Source organism: Brienomyrus brachyistius, chromosome 22 (assembly GCF_023856365.1).
Source record: "Brienomyrus brachyistius isolate T26 chromosome 22, BBRACH_0.4, whole genome shotgun sequence".
NCBI classification, from domain to species: domain Eukaryota; kingdom Metazoa; phylum Chordata; class Actinopteri; order Osteoglossiformes; family Mormyridae; genus Brienomyrus; species Brienomyrus brachyistius.
The window spans coordinates 13,625,144-13,646,479 of record NC_064554.1 but is presented as its reverse complement, the minus strand read 5'-3'; the positions used below and the strand labels follow the sequence as shown (position 1 = coordinate 13,646,479).

General features: G+C 45.3%; 1 protein-coding gene across 1 annotated transcript; it reads left to right on the top strand.

Moving 5' to 3' along the window:
• Positions 1 to 5,177: 5,177 nt before the first annotated feature.
• On the top strand, positions 5,178 to 21,335 carry LOC125717663 (brain-specific angiogenesis inhibitor 1-associated protein 2-like protein 1). The gene is made up of 14 exons (XM_048990831.1): positions 5,178 to 5,522; positions 8,323 to 8,398; positions 9,200 to 9,286; positions 12,123 to 12,184; positions 14,055 to 14,126; positions 14,407 to 14,541; positions 16,182 to 16,334; positions 16,878 to 17,033; positions 17,247 to 17,355; positions 17,620 to 17,833; positions 18,262 to 18,321; positions 18,468 to 18,612; positions 19,895 to 19,935; positions 20,025 to 21,335. The coding sequence occupies exons 1-14, from the start codon at positions 5,472 to 5,474 to the stop codon at positions 20,095 to 20,097; spliced, it is 1,434 nt and encodes a 477-aa protein (XP_048846788.1). The 5' UTR covers positions 5,178 to 5,471; the 3' UTR covers positions 20,098 to 21,335.
• Position 21,336: the final 1 nt, after the last annotated feature.

Here is a 21,336-nt window from a genome sequence, read left to right as displayed (position 1 = left end):
CTGGTGTGAGATTTTCAATTCAGACAAATCTGTACACTCATTTACATGTATGTAACCGCCTTGTTACCTTGTAAATAGCCTGAAAGGTTTGCAAACTACCTCTACACTTTTGATGCTGCTAATTTTAGGTTTATAAAGGGATAATACAGATTTGCCACAAGATTTCTTGCGTGAGCATCACGCCACATGCAGGAGAGTTGGCAACCCCTACTTAGTCAACTCACCACGCTGCCTAGAGCAAGAATCGGCTCTGGTTAAACCTGCAACCTGTGTATGCAGTACAGGTGTCAAAGTGTTAAAATCCATCCAGTCCCAACTTCCTCAGTTCCTCATTGTCAGCTGCCTTATATAAATAATTTAAATTCAGCAAACAACCTTGTTCAGGACCAAAGAAAAGCAGAGAACATGGTTTCTGAATGGCGGTTCAGCCTCCTAGGTCTATTCATTCAGCGCTAATTGATGAATGTCCTTGAGTCGCGAAACCACGAGTGCACAACCAGGGGAGGCGAGACTTTCTCAGACCTTGCCTCTGTAATCTGCAGCTTTGTGAGTTTGCATTTCTCCCCCTGAACGTCTTCCTTTCAAATGACAAACCTGAAGCTGCATCCATGATAACCAGTAGCCCCCCATAAACAGACGCTCCCCGGGTTACGATGGTCCGACTTCACGACAGGTAAATGTTTTTCACTTTCAGTACATTATTCAATAAATTACTTGAGATGTTCATCACTTAATTATAAAATAAGGTTTGTGTTAAAGATTTTGCCCAAGTCGAAGCTGATGTAAGTGTTCTAAATATGTTTACGGTAGGCTAGGCTAGGCTATTATGTTTGTTGTGTACTGTATTAAAATACATTTTCGCCTTAGGATATTTTCCCCTTTCGATAGGTTAATCGGAACCCAACCCCATCGCAACCCGGGGAGCGTCTTTATATATCTTTTTCTTTTCAATTCCTACAGACACGTACCAGACAGTCCTGCCTGTGCAGTTTGTCAGACTATCGGAGTAAGTTTCAATTATAAATGGAAGAGGAAAAAAAGTATAAAATAGTAAAACACAAGGCTGCAAAAGTTTGAAAAGGCTTAAGATTAAAGTTTGATTTCTGGTTCATAAGTATTACTTGACATTTCGCGTATCCATTTTTTCTTAATTCCATTTACCTGCTCCATATCAGAAATGTTCTTGTACAGTAAATCCCACCATTTCTATTGGACATTTCAATTTGTGACATCAATAAACTATAATTATTTGCCATGTGTGGAGTTAGATTATCAGGTAAAAGTGCAGGTATTTTGATTGTCTATCAGAGGTGAGGTGTTCCGGTAAAGGAACCGCTATCCTCGTAAACAGCACCAGTATACGGGCGTTTCACAACAATTTAGACGGCCGGCACAAACATGAAGTGCTGGCCTTTCCCCGAGGCTGCTGGCTCTCACATGCATATGTCCCGCATTCCTCCTTTTACCTTCTAGTCCACAATATTTCCCGTACAGAGCAGGATTGCGCTGATGAGTCACGGATGAGTCGTGTTTATACACTAAAAGGCAATTTTCCCTGTTTTAAAAACATACTATCAGCGCAGACTCCGCACCCAGGCATCCGCTGACCGCCCATGAAATGGCTCAGGTGGGATTTCGGCTACGCCGCAGGAAAAATGTTGCCCTACAGCACCGCCAAGCGGCCGTAAAAGTAATAACCTCGTTAAAGTACTACAATATAGTATTAAAAAAACACTAAATATCTCCGAAAACAACGTGATTTTAATATGCATTCTGCATACGTGTATACTGTATTTTGTTTAATGCTGGTATGCATTAAAATGTCCGTTTACTGCGTCAGGCTTGGCATTAGGATGGTTTGACTGTGGGGGGCATCAACAGAAAACAACTAAAAAAAGTCACACAGAAAAGCTAATGTGCAACATATTCCAACTAAATTCCTGCACCCACATAGGCCTTGCTAATAAAATGCTAACACCCGTACCGGTTTACTGGATTTACACTAGGATCTGCTTCATCAGCAACAGCGCCCCGTGAAACAAATATGCTTTCACCATTTTTGGTTTGGGTAATATTACATTATCCAGAGGGTTTGGATTATCCAGTGCCAGTTAATCTAAAATGACAGTGAAACGCATTATTATTGCTGAAGTGAAATAGTACTCCTGGGTGCCACTATTAAGATAAACATTTAAATTACCCACTAGATGGCAGTGCAAATATCGCCTAGCAATACACAAGAGACGTAGGAGTAATTCAGTAGCTGCTGGCATCAAATGAATTGTAGTTTAAGAAGTAGCTAAATGTAACATCTCAAGATTATTTTTAAAGATGAATTCGTAGCATCAATAATTTCTAAAAATCAATTGTGACCTTAGCGATGCGGAGGGGTTTGCACGCTGTAACGACCCACGAAGCGGTGTCAGCTGAAGTTTAAGGCTCCTTATGTGTCTTTCTTTGGTGAAAGGATCCGTGGAACAGAGGCCAGACAAACCCAAATGAGCTGGTCCAGGCAAGTGTCACTGGGTGGGGGCCCCAGACACCAACCCAGGATAGCACACAACTAGTGACCAGTCAACCAATCCAAGAAGCCAAACCACAGAAGCTTAATTTAAAATTCACTGGCGCATCCAATCAGATTTGTGCCATAGGCATTGATTGGCGTAAACTGAGGAGCTAAATAAGCGCTTGACCGTAGCGTTAATTAAACCTATACTTGGTATAGGGTCTGACTGAGCTGGCATGGTGAAAATTGGGTCGCGGTGTAAAAAAAAAAAAAAAAAGGTCGAGAACCACTAATCTAGAGATCAAGTGTTTCAGCAGGTACAGGGTCTTATTTCGTAAAAATTGTGGGGGAAAATATGTTAAGGTGCTTTTTGAATGTCTTCGGAAAATCACCCCCAGCCAGCCTTGTTTGCCTCTACATCAGACCAATGGAGATGTAGAGATATAGATTTTCACAGGAGATACTGGACTTCTAAGCTTTAATCTAACTGTTCACATTTTAGGAATTTTAGGAGTTTGTATGATGGTTCTCATTACTGATCCTGCAAAGGGACAGCAATTGACCTATAGGGTTCAGCAAAAAAGAGACGTCGGGTAAAGTGGGACATTTAAGCACTGCCCTATGCTACTTAAAAAAAAATCAACAACCAATGAAAGCAAACAGTGCTGAAATCACGTTGCAATAGGGCTTGATCTCTGGTTTTCATTGGTGTGAAATGTTCATGATGGTTGAGTTCAGAATTTCAAGACAGCGAAACCGCAGTGCAAGTGGAGCGACAAACGAAATAACTCTTTCGAGAGATAAGGCTGCTGGAAGCATACTGGATAGCATTTGAAGTATACTGCTTAAGATGTTGTATTTTAGTAAAACAGGGCTAGGTGTTGTTTTAAAAATAAAGCACATTTTTGTCTTTAGTACGGGCCCACTTTTGCCGAAGGTGCTGGTAAAAGTGGGACAATACTTTTCGGGTAAAATGGGACACATTTTTACAAGTAAATTATGTTGCTCGTGGGTGCCTAACTCGTCGATCGCGATCGACCAGTGTTTCTAGGTAGGTCGCGACACGATAAAAAGATAATACGTTATTATTACGTTATTAGTGACGAACCGGTCAATCGCGATCTGCCGAAAATAAGAAGGGAATGTTTCATGGAGATTTAAAGATACTAATTAAGTGAACAAGTAAACAATAATTTAAGTAATTGGATCTCGTAAACATAATTATACATAGAATTTATTTGTGCAAGTAAACCTAAAGCGACTATGCTTAATTCAACTACATATGAGTTGCATAAAATGGTACGCAGAAGCACACGCATTTTACATTTACATTTACCTAGGCGTGTAAAAGTGTTTGTTTTTGATAGTCTAGATTCTGTCAGGTCTGCTGGTGGCTGTGGTCCTTTTGTTGCCTACACAAGATAAACAAGAATGGCAGGTTCGAGGCGACTACAAGCCCTGAACTCCAGATCAGCAAGAGCTTTTATGGAAAAAGGCACTGCGGAAAGACACTAACCAGTCAAACGAGGACATAAAGCAGCTAAAAGGATGCATCACGTACAATATTGAATAAATAATGTGTTTAACTGTTTTTATATATAAAATTTAGCGCCTCCCCAAATGAGAAAGTGAAATGTGAAAGATTCATTTTTGAAACGCATTCTGATCATGGGATGATGCTTCTATCACCAAGCCTCTGTTCATCAGGGCCTTCAATGGAAAAAAAAGCAGTTCAAACAGGTTTCGACTTATTTTTTGTTACAAGGGTCTTAACCTCTGCATTTCTGGAAGGTTACGTGTGTACCTGTCTGACACATCATCGGGAGACTGGGCGTTTTGCATAAGGAAAATGAATAGCTAATTCGGGAGTGCTGTGCCTACATTCAAAATGGAAAGATGAACACGGCACGCGTGTGCAGAGCGCACGTTCACTGTCCGTGCAGCCTTCCTTTGCTGGCGCGCGAGGAGTGAAAGTGAACGACAGCCCCTGGTTTCAGCTACGGAGCGACCAGAATGGCCGCGGGATGGCGGTACTGCACAATAGCACGTTCACCATGCGAAAGAACGATCGATTATTGGCGCTCTGATCCCCGGTGTTTGTCTTTAATCGCACCCAAACGCTGTCTGGGTGCGCATAATACGTGTTATTTTTTGTAAAGCACACGTGGTCACAGCTTTAACGCAAGCAAAAACACATGCGGGAATCCCAGCTGGATAATTCCCGAAATTAATCTTCAGAGCCTTTGAGAGAGTGCCAGAGGGGAAAACCTCATTTTTCAGGCAGCAAGTCAGTGGCGACCGCAACCCGCAAATAAAAATGCGGAACAGAAATCGATGAATGGAGTACGATTACCTAACCCTAAAAACTACTGTAACTTTGTCACTATGCATGCAAATATATTATATGTCCATCTAAGAAATATAGAGTATTACATGCTATAGCAATAAAATTCTGCTGCTGTTCTATCATTGTTTGAATCTAGTCTATCTTTGTGGATTTATTTAAAATAAACAGAAAATGTGGGGGGGAAATAGAAAAACACAATGTCAATATTTTGGGGGAGCTCAGGACGAAGGAACTAATTTTGCTACCTACTGGGATCTCGCCAGAGCTCACCTTGTGGGACTGCGACGGGGGAGGCGTGACGTGTCTCATCCTACCTTTCCTGCCTCTTATTCGCACGCACCGCTTTGACAGTTCAGCGTTTAATCGGCTCGACTCTGTTGGCGGCGACTCCCCAGATCCACCTGCGTCTGGAGTTTTGCGGGCTGCGTTTGGGCTACGGTCATTCAGCAGTAACAAGTGTGCCCGCCTCATGATTTATACTGTATACAGTCTATATCGCTGTTTGAGATATCGATGCACTAGTACGACGGCTTTGTTGTTTTTGATTTGTTTCGGTGGGTGTTTATGTCCATCGGGGTTTTAAATTGATTTTAAACCAGAACGTCAAAGGACACAAACATGTCCCGAAATCCAGAAGAAGTTAACAAGCTTGCAGAAAGTACATATAAGGTAAGGGAATAAAACGAAAATTGGTCATTTTGTCCAGTGGAATGTCATCGAACATTGTCATAAATTGGCATCATTTTATAGTCCTGTGTAATTTTTAATTTAATTAGGCCACTGGTTCGTTTTATGTATTAAGAATTAGGCCTACCAAGAGATCGACAGTAGTGAACATTGTGTTCAAATTTGAACTTAAACTTTACCCAGTCTTCGTAAGAGAAGTGTTATTAATTGAAAACTGAAGCTATCAGACGCAAGCTGTTTATTTGGGAGGGAAGGGGTAGATATACTTAATATTGTTTCTTTTCGCCATTTAACAAATGATTAGTCTGAAGCAGAGTAGGCCTATGGGGACCGACAGCAGGCTTACGCGGCGGTCACAGGTGTGCCTTTTTCCCCGGTAAAGCCCTAACTGGTTCCCGTGACACACCCAGTTTCAACACGATGGGACAGGAAGAATTGCGCATGAACTGGCAACGCCACCCCACCGTGATTTTAAGCTCAGGCGCACATGAACGCAGCACCTGTCACGGGTTGTTCTTTTTCAAATCCCCTTCGGCTCTTCGCTAAGCGATCTTAATTAATCTGAACTGAAACCATGTACCTGGATAAGGGCGTGTCACTATACGTAAACTGCGGCGATGACTATTTCCATGCTGTCAACATTCTGAGTATGAAAAAAATGATCTGACTGACGTGAATTAGCTTTGCGAATACATTTAACTACTACTGATCTAACTATAAATATACAGGCTACACGTCGCGCTTGCCTTACCCTGCCAGTACAAGTATGGGGAAGTTGTGAATGAGATCAGGTGCATTTCGAGAAGTTCAAATTATGAAACCTTCTTTAAAACATTACTTTTAATTATCTTGAACTTCTTTTTTTCTCATTTTAGAGCTTCTTAAGGTGTAGTCAGACCTGGAGTCTCATACATTCAGAGCGTAAGAGGGTTTAGTCTCGCAGAACTCATGAGATGACATATGAGCAGTTTCCATGGAAACAGAGTGGCACTTTCATGCATGTGATATGTCCATCCAATTTTGTGCATAGTACAGGGTTATCCTTGAATATAACAGTAGAACAGGTCTTGGAAAAAACCACAGCTGACCGAATAATAATTTTTTGCAAGAGTAAAGAATGTTTTTATTTGGAGAAGTTTTAAAAGACCTGCAAGCTCTATTTAATATCTTTCTCAGCTTCTAAATAATTTTATCGAGAGCCACGAAATAACTGTATATCTTGATCTTTTCCTTGTGAAATGTAATCGCGACCTGCTTCACACACTTATGTACTTGGCTGACCAACTTCAACCATTCTTAAAGTAACAGGGAGCTGTGTTTCACTGGGTTAACTTCCTAAGTTTGTATGTTACCAGCAGAGAAAGCTAATTTATATAAAAGCAATATGAAAGAAGTTTAACGTCCTAGTTGAAGCTGTCACTAAGCTGAATCTTGCTTGTACATGCAGCCGTTGTATGACAGAAAAGCACATTTTTAACTGCAATCTAGAAGCTTCTGATTCTCCCTGACAGACAGACTTAGGTCAGCTGAACCCCCCCTTTTTCCCCAACAAGACTACTGAATTTCTGGAATTAAGAAACTTCAGGCTAATTATTAACATTTCCTTTTCAACACACATCATCTGTGCTCTGAAGTTTGGCTTTTTAACGACCAACATATATTTATTTGTACTATTGTTTTTTGCAATGATTAATAGTTTTATTGCACTAGAAATACGTCCTTCAGAGATCCAACAATTCAGTTTTGTCCTCTCATTCTTGCGCCTGTGTCCGCACCACCCTGTTAAGTCCTGTTCTTCCTTAAAGAGGCCAGGTATGACATCACATGGGGGGGGGGGGGTGCTTTTTACCATTCCACCAGCATTTTCCCTCCCAGATCTCAGGACGGTATAGATTATGGACTTTATAAGTGAACAAAAGGCTTCCCTCCTACTAACTGCACATTCAGGTTACAAACCTTTATCCCGAAAAAGCTGCCACCCATATTCAAACCCTAAATGCCTGGTGTTATATTCATTCTGCCTGCTGCTGTACTTTCTGATCCCACAGTCTTCCTGTATAGGTGACTCCTTCCTGAAATATGAGACAGGTCATTCTCCCTTTTTATGCTGCTACTTCTTTGCACAAAGTGACTCCTGTTAGCTTTATTTAAAAACAATTGCGCCTGGTCACACAGAATATCGTCCCCATTTGTCAGCAGACCTTTGCCGTGGCAGTCAGTGGAAAGAATGAGATTGTTTGTTTGTTTCAGTCTGAGTGGGAGTATTTATCTGTTATTTGCTGTGACCTTAATGACCCCCAATTTAAAATATCTATTTTGTTAACGACTTATTGATATTTAAAGAGGACATGTACATGTGCGAAATTTTGTTAATTTCTGCAGTTTTACAGTGTATGGATGGGGAAGACGTGCGATTCCTGTAAGCTAAATTCCTGTACACTGTCAGGATAATTAGTACCAGTTTGTACCTTTGAGGGTACAATTACTTGCCACTGGGGCTGTACCTTCAGGGATCTGCCATCTGTACCCCTCCTGTAGGTAAATGTATCTTTTAGCATAATTCAAGGTACAGAAATGAACACTGGGGACCATTTTTGTACCATTGTGGGCACATTAATGTTGTTTGTACCTTAGGGTACAAAACTGTTCCTAGGCTGTACCCTTTATTCTGACAGTGTTACTGCTAGCAAGTCCGTATAACCGGCTGTGACCCAACTGGGAACATGTAGGAGGAAATGCTGACCATTGTTCTTGCATGCTATCCTCTCCCATGTCCTTGCAGAATGTCATGGAACAGTTCAACCCAGGGCTGCGGAACCTGATCAACCTGGGGAAGAACTACGAGAAGGCTGCGTCTGGTAGGACAGCCCTTCTTCTGTTGCACCTGTACTCCAGGGTCCTTCAAAGTGCCTGCAGAGTTATGGGCTGTTGTGCTGTATCTATAGGTCATGTATACAGTCTGTAAGCGCTTGGTTACGCCTTACATTAACTGCACCTTCATAAAGCATTCATTACGCATTAATAGAACATTCAGGGCACTGTCATAATACATTCATAATGCATTTATAGAACACTCATAGTCAGCATGTATCTATACCATAACGTCCTAAAATGCCTTAACAGCTTTAATATACATTAATAACAAACATTATTAGATTATAATGTTTTTTATAACCATATAATGTTTGTTTTTAGTGTATATTAAGACTGTTAAGGTATGTTAGGATATTAAGGTATACTTACATGCTTCTTATGAATGCTCTATAAATGCATTATGTAGGGGCACTGAATGTTCTATGAATGCATTATAAAGGCATCATGAAGGTGCAGTTAATGTAAAGCGTTACCGGATATTTATTAACTGATGCAGAACTGCTCTGCCATATATGTCAGTTTCTTTACCACCTGTTGTAAAAGTGCATTATTCCGTTTGTCGCATTGTAAAAATTGCTTGTTTTTATTACTCTGTAAAATTTAACACTCCCCCCCCCCCCCCCCGACCAACAGCCCATTATGAAACCCAAGCACAGAGAAAGCTCTCACTCCAGGCCTCTTTCTCAGTGGGGCCAGACAGATTTGTGCCTTTTGTTAGTCGTGATGTGCGGAACGAGGTCTCACAGAAACACCCCTGAACCTGAACCTATTCGCCCTTCTCGCAGCCATGACCTTGGCCGGAAAAGCGTACTTCGATGCCGTTTCAAAGATAGGGGAAAATGCTGCGATTTCTCCTGTCTCCAGGGAGCTAGGTGAGTACATTTCCCTGGATATCAACAGTCTTTACTGTACTTTGGCTGTGCGTTAATGACCCTCGCTGCCTCGGGTCAGTGCTAACGACCCTCGCCGACCAAAGGGCTCTGTGTCGGTGACCTTCACATGCGAACATCTATCGTGTCAGCGCTGCGGCTGCCTGACATCCACGCCTCGTCCTCCTGCTGTATCGCTTTCGGCTCTTTGTCCGCAGCACATGATAAGACCAAATTGGCAGGCAGAGTTAGCGCAAAGCTAATGGGCAGATGTAAGAACTCTCAGGGTCCCGCGGTTTGTTATGGCACCAGTCTAGAACTATCACTATTTACACCGAGGCTAATATCAGCAACACATGACTCTTGCCTTTTATGTGCTTTTCGATATGGGAGCCCTAGCTGGGTCGTGTTTTCATTGCGGCCCCCCCTGTATCAGTCAGCGATAAGACGACCGTGGAAAGCGAGGCTTAGATCACTGCCACAGCACCAACTTTGCTAACAAAGCTGACTTCTGCTTCTGTGAGCAGAACTGCTTTCTTACACGCCTAAGACAGACCTCAGCTTTTTCTCGCTCGGTTGGTAGACCTCCAGTAATTGACAAGCCAGCTCCCTTGAGAATCGCTCCGCCTGACACCGGCATTACAGAGAGAAAAGGATTTGCTGGACAGGGAGCCAAAGTCAGGCATCAAAATGGACAGCCACGGGGGCCTACGCTGAATGATCTGGCTTCAGACTAGATGGAGAGGCTTCCTGTGGGTGTAAAAAGCACAGACGAGGCTCAGTGGGCGTGTAGCACACATGGACCATGTTGTGCAAAACACACATAGACTGTGCGTCTCTCGCTGGGTCTGCCTGATAAAGTCATCTGTACATCTCTCGTCTGCATACGATAGGATTATAGTTGGGATTTCAGATTAAATGTGCTATTGTTTTATAGTCCGTGTTATATATTTGTAAAAATAAATAACTAAATAAATAATAAGTTAGTTACAAGCAGTCACCAGAATAAGAATGACATACGGACAACTTGTACTCGCGAACAAACTGCCATAAAGCCTGTCACATTAAACATCCGTCTTAAATACAATGGTTTGTAATAACGAACACACGCACTACTTTTGTGACGCTTGTAAAATCATTGTGCGGCTCCAGTGGTTTATCGGCTCGAGGAGCAGTACAGTGTCGTATAGTAAACATGTACTCAGTACTAAGACAAACATTTGACTAACTTATGCTAAGTAAGAATTCTATGTACATGCTCCGGCTAACCTACTAATTTAACTTAAATTAAAGAACTGATCCTGTTCATAATTGGGTCTGTATTGCCAATGGTGCCCAGAGTTGGATAATTCATGTCCAACCAACCAGTTGCACATAAAGAGTCACAGTCACAGAGTACGCAACTGGCTGGTTGAAACAAAATCCAGGTCTGGACTTTTACTCTCTGGACCTGAATTACCCACCTCTGCTGGTGCCACATGGCAGATGTTTTGAATCTGCGCAGCCAAATATGTCACATGGCTTCTATCCTGCCGGGAAAATAAAGGTCAGGTTCAGTGTAAACAAAAAGCAGACCCCTGTATGTCACAGTCAGATACTGCCGCCATGCAGCCGTGCCGCTGCTGTCCGTGTCGGAGTATCGAAGCGTGACCCTGCCTAGAAGCAGGGCAGTAACGCAGTAACGCTGTAATTCCCCTCAGTCGACATAATGTAATGTCAGCAACCCTGTCGTGTTCGCTGGCTTTCTGCCAGCTACCCTGATGTGACCAAACCTCCCCAGCAGTCGCTGGCCATCCTGTCACAGACGTTTAGCAGCTGCCAGTCGTCATTGGCACATGTGGGACAAAAAAGGCTCGATTGTTTGAGTTAAGAATGCTAGTTTTGATTTAATTAACACTATTTCTCTTGTCTTATTCCAAATGTAATGCGTGACTCTGCTATTGTTTTGGTTCAGCATTTTTGTTCCCTTATTGTAAGGTGGAACCGAAAAGATATTAGGCAAATATTTGTAAGGTGGATTTTTTTTTATTTGTTGGTTCTGTTTTAATTGAATATGTTGGCGGTCAGGGCCTGGTACCTGAGCCCTTCTGCAGTGCATTTGGACCCATGCACACTCGCATACCTGTCGGTCGATCGCCGGTAGCAGCGCAGGGCTCTGGCCGTTGCCTAGATACCTTGCATCTGTGCCGGCGGCGTGCTGCGTACGCAAAGCAGACTGAACCTCGAGCAGAATGCAAATGTGGATCAAGGCCACACTGTTTACTTACTCAAAGTTCAGCCCGTTTGTCACGGGAGAGTTCAGATCTCTGTCCAACGGGATTCTGCATGCGTGGGCAGATTGTTGACCTCTCTCACCGTGGTGTGGGTACCTTTGTTACTTTGTTATAGGTATATTTACTTATAATCATGATTAATTGCCTAAGTAGTTCATGGAGCATCGACACATTGGTTGGCTGGGATAGTTCAGCTGTGGCACTGAGCAGCTTTGCTGGCCCCCACCTGCCCCCTTTCAGTGGCCACGCCTCCACCTGCCTTTTCATCAGACTTCAATGGGGACACTGCTCAGTCTAGGAAGTGACATAGAGGAAGGGGCTGGGATTATGTTGTGGTTTACTAGCCGAGAGGTTCAAGGTCGACGTGTCAGATTATGCAGCTTGGGGAGCATTAGCGGGCTCTGGGGGGCACCTGGGAATGATCTAGCACTGCGGATGTGAACTGGTATTAAGTTTATTGATTTCCTCGGTACCTGTTCTCTCATTCGTGTCTCAGAACATGAATGTCTGCTCTACCCAATGGAGCTTCCCTTTCAGAGCCCTACCGACAACCTCTTTCCCCACAGGGGTCGTGTTGATGGAAATCTCCGAGGTTCACCGGAACGTTCACCTTGAACTGGAGGAGACCGTAAGCGCCGTCCTTGTGTTGAGTGTGTGCTCAGTGGCTCCGTGTCTGGCTATCCACTCCACCCAATAAAACAAACACAATGGCAAAGACCCCCGGAGCAGTTTATAGACCACGGTAACAGTAGTGTCTTTATGATGATGCAGGCCCAAAGTCAATAAGAAAAAACACAAAGGACTTGAGCAAACAACATACGAGGTGCAGCTGTTTGGTTATTTTGTATCTGGCGTGATAGGGAACAGGTCTGAGCATGTCGGGCTGACGGCCCCAGGGTATCAGCAGGCGCACACACACACACACAGGCACACACACACAGGCACACACACACAGGCACACACACACAGGCACACACACACACACAGGCACACACACACACACAGGCACACACACACAGGCACACACACACACACAGGCACACACACACACACAGGCGCACACACAGGCACACACACACACACAGGCACATACACACATCAGTACACACACAAGCACACACACACATCAGTACACACACAGGCACACACACACCAGTACACACACAGGCACACACACAGGCGCACACAGGCACACACAGGCACACACACACACAGGCACACACACACACAGGCACATACACACATCAGTACACACACAGGCACACACACACATCAGTACACACACAGGCACACACACACACCAGTACACACACAGGCACACACACACTCACCAGTACACACACAGGCACACACACACACCAGTACACACACAGGCACACACACACATCAGTACACACACAGGCACACACACCAGTACACACACACACACACACAGGCACACACACACATCAGTACACACACAGGCACACACACACACATCAGTACACACACAGGCACACACTGGCACACACACACACCAGTACACACACAGGCACACACAGGCACACACACACTCACCAGTACACACACAGGCACACACACCAGTACACACACACACACACACAGGCACACACACACATCAGTACACACACAGGCACACACACACATCAGTACACACACAGGCACACACACAGGCACATACACACCAGTACACACACAGGCACACACCAGTACACAGGCACACACACCATTATACACGCATACACACACCAGTACACACACAGGCACACACAGGCACACACACACACCAGTACACACACAGGCACACACACTCACCAGTACACACACTCACCAGTACACACACCAGCACACACACACACACTCACACAGGCACATACACACCAGTACACACACAGGCACATACACATACACAGGCACATACACATACACAGGCACACACCAGTACACAGGCACACCCACCATTATACACGCATACACACACCAGTACACACACACACACAGGCACACGTTGGCAGCAGGATCTGGAAACTTCAGCAACACCAAGTTATTCAGGCTGAGCTGAAGCGCCGTGGTTCCTCTTATTTGCCAGGGTAGCCGGGTCCTGATTCCGCTTCACGAGTCCCGTCCCAGTAACTTCTGGGGGGTCCAGCTAAAAACAGCACTGCTCCCCTCGGTCTTATTTGCATCCTCAGCTTGTATCAAGATCATCGATGCAAATCAAGAATGTAATAATAATTCATTGGTTATCCTTAAGGTCAAGAAGCAGATTCTGAGCCTTGTGACTGTCAGTGCACCCAGTGTTAGCCAGTGTACTGCGGTCTATCACTGGTTCATCCGAAACGAAATGGCTTTTATCAGAAATAACATCAAAACGAAGGCTAACGAAGGGAGAGGCTACTGTGAAAGGCAGCCCTCAGTATTTGCCCTACTCAGTGTGTTACCTCCACACTCCTCATTATGTCTGTTAGCTATTTCCTCATGGTTCCCATCTCTTGCAGTTCCGAAGGTTTCACAAAGAGATCCTCTCTGAGCTGGAACGGAAGACAGACATGGATGTTAAATATATGAACGTGAGTCACGTGTGTCACCGGTGCATTTTACAGGATAGTGTGAAAGACTCTTCTTTTTCTTGGAGAGAGAGAGAGAGAGCGTGTGTGTGTGTGTGTGTCTGTGTGTGTTCACGTGTGTGTATGTGTGGTCCAGGTATACCTTACATTGTGAGGACATTTGGTCTCTTCGGTTCACTGCTTTTCCACCTTGAGCTACCTGTCTTCTGCCAATCTCTCTTATCAGTGGGTTTTGTGTGCCTGTCTCAAGGGGACCTAAGAGAAGACTTTGTGTCCCTTACAGGCCACATTCAAGAGGTACCAAGCGGAGCACAAAATAAAGCAGGACTCACTGGAGAGGTCACAGATGGATCTGAAGAAGCTTCGCAGGAAGAGTCAAGGGAAGAATGCCACCAAATACGAGAGCAAAGAGAATGAGGCGAGCATGAATCGTGAAACACCTTGACGGTCACTTTCACGACGATTCTGTCAGGTGCTGGGCATGATGGGAAATGTAGTTCTGTCATATTTCTTTGCATAACTACACGCAAGGTTCTATTGACCTATTGATCTGTAGTATGGCTGAGCACCATTGCCCTCTGCAGAACCACCAGACATCTGGAAAACTGCTTTACAGACCATTTCACAGTCACTTCCCTTATGAATGTGGCACATATGAATGTACCAAATCCCTACAGGTCAGTCAAATTTGGGCAGAATTAACTCTGTTTGGGCAGCTAGCAGCCTTGGAAATGACAAAGAAGCGTAAACATGAATCTGACGGTGTCTGGGAGCTTTTTACAGAGTCTGTTCGAGCTTTGCTTTCCAAAACGTCCAGTTATAATTGTGTGCTAATGTTCCAGCATGTGGGTCGTGTTAAGTAATGATATCTATCAAAACCCATAGAGAACTATTGTTTTTGTTGCAACATAGCGTCTTGATTTCTTATTACCAGTCTGGCTTTGCTGGGGATAATGGGGACCAGCTTGTCTCTTTGAAATGATTGGTCGACGCCGCACCTCCCTGACTCCCTGTTTCACTCAATCAGCTCTTCTCTTCTTCACCATGGAAACCCTGCAGCGGAAAAAAGGAAGAGACGGGGGGGGGGGGGGGGGGGGGTTATAATCTAGAGAGAATCGGCTCTGAGTTTCCATGTTGTCGGCTAGGAGATGCTCAGCCACTCCCTGCCTGTTCAACATCTCTAGTGGCTGGTTCGTGTGTTTGATGGGGCAGCTTAGCTCAGGCGCTAGCATGTGATCATGCGTAATGTCTTACACAAGGAAAAGCAGAAGTGAACCTGCAAGGCCACATGAAAGGGTGTTCTGGAATTTGAGGTAACCTTGGTTAGAATTAAACATTAAAATAACGCATTGATTTACTGCCATGATTTGCTTGCCTAGCACTGCATGCACGCTTATAGAAAATTAATCAAGACTGTCCTGGCCAATCAGATTCACAGTATAAATAATTTTAGTATATATATTGGTTATGTATGTGTAAGCATATTAAGGTATTTTTTCATGTGGAGAGCATTACCAGTCGCTATAAATGAACTTATGTTGAAGTCTTATGTATTAGTGTTTGGACGGCTATCTGCTGTAATCACCTAATGAAGAATCGGTGACGTCTGACACATCACGTCCTATGTGGTCCTCATTATCTTACATACATATACAGGTTACAAGGGACCTTTAATGATAGATGGACTTCTGGTGTCCCCGGGCGGTGCAAGTGGTGGTGCGAGTGGTGGTGCGAGTGGCGGTGCGAGTGACGGTGTGAGTGGCGGTGTGAGGGGCGGTGCGAGTGGTGGTGCGAGTGGCGGTGCGAGTGGCGGTGCGAGTGGCGGTGCGAGGGGTGGTGCGAGTGGCGGTGCGAGTGGCGGTGCGAGGGGTGGTGCGAGTGGCGGTGCGAGGGGTGGTGCGAGTGGCGGTGTGAGGGGTGGTGCGAGTGGTGGTGTGAGGGGTGGTGCGAGTGGTGGTGCGAGGGGTGGTGCGAGTGGCGGTGCGAGGGGCGCTGCGAGTGGCGCTCAGGTTAGCACAAGAATGGTGCTCACTCTGTCTGTTTGACCCTTACCCACAGTGTGTGGAGACTCTGACCTCTCGACAAATGGAGATACAGAATTTTGTAGCGGACGGCTACAAAGAGGCCCTCCTGGAGGAGAAGAGGAGGTTCTGCTTCCTGGTCGACAAGCACTGCACCTTCACCTACCAGATCAGCACCTTCCATCACAAAGTGAGGGCGTGTCAGTGATTGTGACACTGTTTCTATGTTGTTTGATGGATGTTAGTCTGATGCTATTGCAGTAGTCTGACGGACACGGGCTATGACACTGTTCCTATGCCGTCTGATGGACATAAGTTAGTCTGTCACCCTGTTGCTATGACACGGTTCCTATGCCGTCTGATGGACATAAGTTAGTCTGTCACCCTGTTGCTATGACACGGTTCCTATGCCGTCTGATGGACATAAGTTAGTCTGTCACCCTGTTGCTATGACACGGTTCCTATGCCGTCTGATGGACATAAGTTAGTCTGTGACCCTGTTGCTATGACACAGTTGCTATGACGCCGTTACTGTGTTGTCAAATGGACACAGGCTAGTCTGTGACCCTGTTGCAATGCTGTCTGATGGACACAGCCTAGTCAGTGATCTTTTTGCTACGATGCTGTTGCTATGATGCTATTTTTGTGCTGTCTGATAGAGGCTGGCTAGCCTGTGATTCTGTTGCTATGATGCTGTCGCTATGACGCTGTTGCTGGGATGTCTGACTGACAGGCAGAGGAAATACTCCTGCAGAAGGTCCAGAGTTGGCAGGACAAGTGCAGCGACGCCACCGTCGTGCCGGACAACATCCTGTCAGTAATCGAGGGACTGCGCATACCGGTGTCCTACACCCCCCTGCCATCACCCATGATGGAGCGCAGCAACAAGGTGGGTCCAGCTTCCTCCTCCTCATCCTCATCCGCATCATCTTCATCAGTTCCAGCATCACAGAAATGATGCTGTATAGTATTATTGACGGAACAGTGTTAATAGTATTGCTAATATTACTAGAACACAGTATGAGTAAATCTGTAGCAGCGAATACATTCTGGTGAGGAAGCTGAAGGAAAATAATAATTACATCACTCCCTTCTGCTTTAGAACCCCTCGGACACAGTGACTCCAGCTCCTCCCCTCAATGCCAACGTCAGCCCATTGGCTAACATGTTCAAGCCACCAAAGGGCGTGGCCCATCCTGACAGTCCTGCAGGCAGGTCTTTCTTCCCATCGCTGCCCGTTTTCATCATGATGCTACCCAGGGAACTAGGAAGAAAATCATTATCCTCCTACTGAAGCTCATTTGTTTTGCAAATGATAACTTTGTTGTCATTACATTGTAATGTAACTGTACAATAAAAGCTTTAGTACACTGTTGATTTTATCTAGATGTGTTTATCTAGGGTTTACTCTATGACACCAGGTCAGTACAGGGGTTTGGTGTCCAGCCCAGTGTGCTGAGTCCTTGTTCCTGCAGAACCTGCGGGCCGTGAGGAGGGCAACCTCCCCCGGTCGACCTCCCTCACCTCCGGGCTCAACCTGCTGAAGCGGCCCAAGGTCCGTACCATCTTCCCACACTCGGGGGAGGGCAGCGAGACTCTGCTGAGCTTCCAGGAAGGCGCCATCATCACTCTGCTCATCCCGGACGAGAAGGACGGCTGGCTGTATGGGGAGCTGGACATGAGCAAGCAGTGAGTGTTTGCCAGACGATGGTCCCGCTCGGTTCAGGCTGGTGGGGGTGTGACCCTGCACCTCGAACCACAGCTGAGGACGGCAGGAATCTGGCTGGGAAAGCCCAGCTGGGGGGGGGGGAGTTTCCAGACAGCAGGGTCCCCACCCAGAAGACAATTCCACCACATAGTCGCAGCGTCGCTTCCCTGCACGATCTAGTTGTACTGCCCCCTACTGCTCACAGAAGGGATTCAGTATGGGATAAGGGAGGTGTGAGTAGGTCAGACAAGCTTTTAGCCAAAGCGAAACACTTTTTTTTTTGAGAAAACAGGGTCAGTTAGTCCTTTGGGCTGAAAACCTTCTGATCACGGGAACACGGTCCAATCCTGTTGAGCTGCACACCGTGCACTTTCACAGTGTGACGTTTCTTCACGCTTCTGTCCCACAGGAGGGGCTGGTTTCCTTCCTCTTACTGCCAGCCATACACAGAGCCGTCGACCAGCACCAGGTAACGTGTGATGTCTGGCGCCGTGCGCTTCATGAACTGTTAATGCTGTTATTGGTTAGTGCTCCAGGGTGACTGACCCAGCCCCTCCCCCACCCACCCATCTGGCCCCTCCCCCATCCCCTTTGGCCCCTCCCACCCACCTACAGGCCAGACAAGCCGGCACGCAGTAAAAGTGTGGTCAACTTGACTGAGCTGGACTCCTCAGACATGTTACTCCCCCCACCAGACTACAGCGATGCAACCAGCAGGGCTGCCCCAGACAATGCGGCCCCGCCCTACCCCGAAAACACGGTCAGAGTGGCATGCCGGCCCCTTCCTCTCCCTATATAATAGTCCCTCACAGCTGGTTCCCTGGGCATGCAGATAAGGCCTCCCTGAAGCAGGCTACTAGGAGTGTGCTAATTCACATCCCGGGTCAGTGTGGCGAATGAGAGACAGGCGTCAGAGTAGCGATGCGCGTGGTGGACTCACGTTTCCACAAAACCATCAGCCAGAGCTGCGGCCGAGTATAAGATGGGTGGCTGTGGGGGCCACAGGCTGTGTGAGTCAGTGTGGCGCGTCGAGGTGCCGTCCGCTGACGGCATGACTGTTCGTCATCATCGCCTGCAGATTTATTTGCTTTTATTTGCTTTATTTACTTTGCTGCTTTTCAGGCGAAATCCGGCATAATACATACTGCAGCTAAACAAACAGGGAAACAATAAAGAGTACTTCCTTATTCCCGCTTCCTAAGAACTCTTTTGAAAGAGCGGGTGGTGAGCATTTGCTCTGCTACATTTCTGTTGGCGGTGAGGTGGGTACAGCGCCACCTAGCAGACCTGGCTCTCCTGCCCACATTCCTCACCTACCCACATCCCCGTTTCTGTGTGATGTCGGAAGGACCACGGCCGCCCTCACAGATCCTAGGGTGTTGGCTCCGTTGAAGATAAAACAGGATCGTTTTCCACAGGTTGCGGTGTAGCCTCACTTCCAGTAATACGCTGCTGCCCCCTAGTGGCTATGTTGACTAACAGCTCTGTAAAGCCCGTTTCTTAACGAGTCTGTGCATGTGTACATGTGAGTACATAAAGATTTCAAAGTTTACTTAATGCCATAAAGCTCACATCAGACCCATAAATGAAAAATCACCCCTTTTTTATACGAGTCCTGCTAAAATGTATGAGATTTCAATCAAATAAAACAGAAGCTCAGGGCTTTTTTTCCCAGTTAAACTCTTTGTGTGTATATATAAGACACTGTTCCAACATACTATGTAGACAAAACAAAAGATGGAATGGGGTGGCATTTCAAGATGGTCTGGATTCCTTCTGCTCTGCATCTTGTGACCAGAATGTCTACATTTCTTGCATATGCATAGTTCTCTATTGGCCTTTGACCTGTAGTTAAACTTTTCACCCAATCAGATGATGCCACTCCTAGCTTGTTTGTCCAAACAACAGCGTCTATGCTTAGGTTTCTGTCCTCAAAACTAGCATGTAAGCTAATCTTTTCGCCCCAAAGGCTAGTATTTTATATGTCTATCGTAATAGGTAACATCCAGCTGATATTTCTGCCATATTTATGTGTTTTTCAGGAGTCGCAGCACAATGGTTTTGCAAAAGTCCCTTTCTTGGCGTAAGTAGCATTCGTGTGAAAATGTTTTGACTCTAATTGGCCTCGTTGCCGGAATGGTTGGTTCTAAACATTTTTCTTTGACTTCGTAGGGGAGGGAATCCCTTTATTACTGTCAAGCTTCGGCCGACAGTCACTAACGACAGGTCAGCTCCAGTCATTTAAAGATCAGAGGCTGCAGGACCAACGCCCCAAATCTGCATTATTGCAGCAAACGTCATGAAATCCCTGAGGCTTCAGGGTGGCACCAAAACCCTGGGTAGCTGGTGAGAGTTCAGGCTACTTTAGCGATGCTGAACTGGGCGGGATTTCAGAGTGTTCAATAGAATTTTTGAATTTGTATACCTGTTTTATTTATATTCCATACATATACACCTCCGACTGTGCATGCTCAATCTGACTTAGGGAGAAAGATTATTTATATACTTTTAAATATAGATTTATATTTTCTACATATCACGCTTGTTGATCGCACACACTCATCACCTCACCCAGTAAGCGCAGGCACTACGCAGCGATTTGTCATATAGTGATATGTATCGCTTTAGATCCATCTCTGCTTTTCACTTGTAGCAGTGATAAGACCCTTGAAGAATGTGTGCAAGATGGGACATGATTCAGTCTGTGCACGTCCATTACTGCTGCTGCAGTAGTGCAGTGCCTCTTGGGCCTACGGGGGCCCCATGCAGGAACTCGGTTTGCAGTGATCACTTATTGGTAACATTGTATCAGGATGTATTTGTGAAATGTATCCGCTGAGGTGTTTCTGCTACAAATGATCTTACGCCGTCTAATAAAACAAACACAGCCACTTCTTTAACGACGACCTTGGTTAGCGACCACCGGCAAATACGTTAGTTCATTTAAAAAAACAATTATAATAAATCCCACCAACGCAAGCATTTATGACTAAATTTGCCGGATGGGATGGAGATATTTAAAGTAGAATTTACAAGATGTCCACTTTATGAAGGATAGGAGAAATTGAGTATGGAAGGCTGAAGTCATACGCAGCCGCGGTCAGGCCCAAACTACCGTGATTTTTACTTAATAACCAGATTGTTGAAATCGAGGAGTGGTTGTAAGCAGCCCGTTTAAGGATGATGCAGACTGTTCAGTTTTGTCTACTGAAGAAATCATTTGTCTTCCTAACTGTTCTGTTTTCCATTGTAACATTTAAACTAATCTGTGTGCATCTTTACCATTGGTACAGCTGGGGACACTTTTGAAGGCTGGTAAATTCTGTAAACATTTTTGTTGTAAAGATAAAATAAATTCACATCCAGCAATTTCAAAGATCTAGCACCAAGTTACAGTTATACGTCCGAGTTCAATGAGAGTTCAGTCAGATGAAACAAGTATGCAACAATCTACGATCCCAAATAAAACTGACTTACTCTGAAG

Excerpts from the sequence above, each read along its gene's own strand:
- LOC125717663 (XM_048990831.1), top strand. The coding sequence starts at position 5,472 with ATGTCCCGAAATCCAGAAGAAGTTAACAAGCTTGCAGAAAGTACATAT. Across the intron at positions 5,523-8,322 it reads TTGCAGAAAGTACATATAAG|AATGTCATGGAACAGTTCAA; the intron begins GTAAGGGAATAA and ends ATGTCCTTGCAG. Across the intron at positions 17,356-17,619 it reads CCATCCTGACAGTCCTGCAG|AACCTGCGGGCCGTGAGGAG; the intron begins GCAGGTCTTTCT and ends TTGTTCCTGCAG.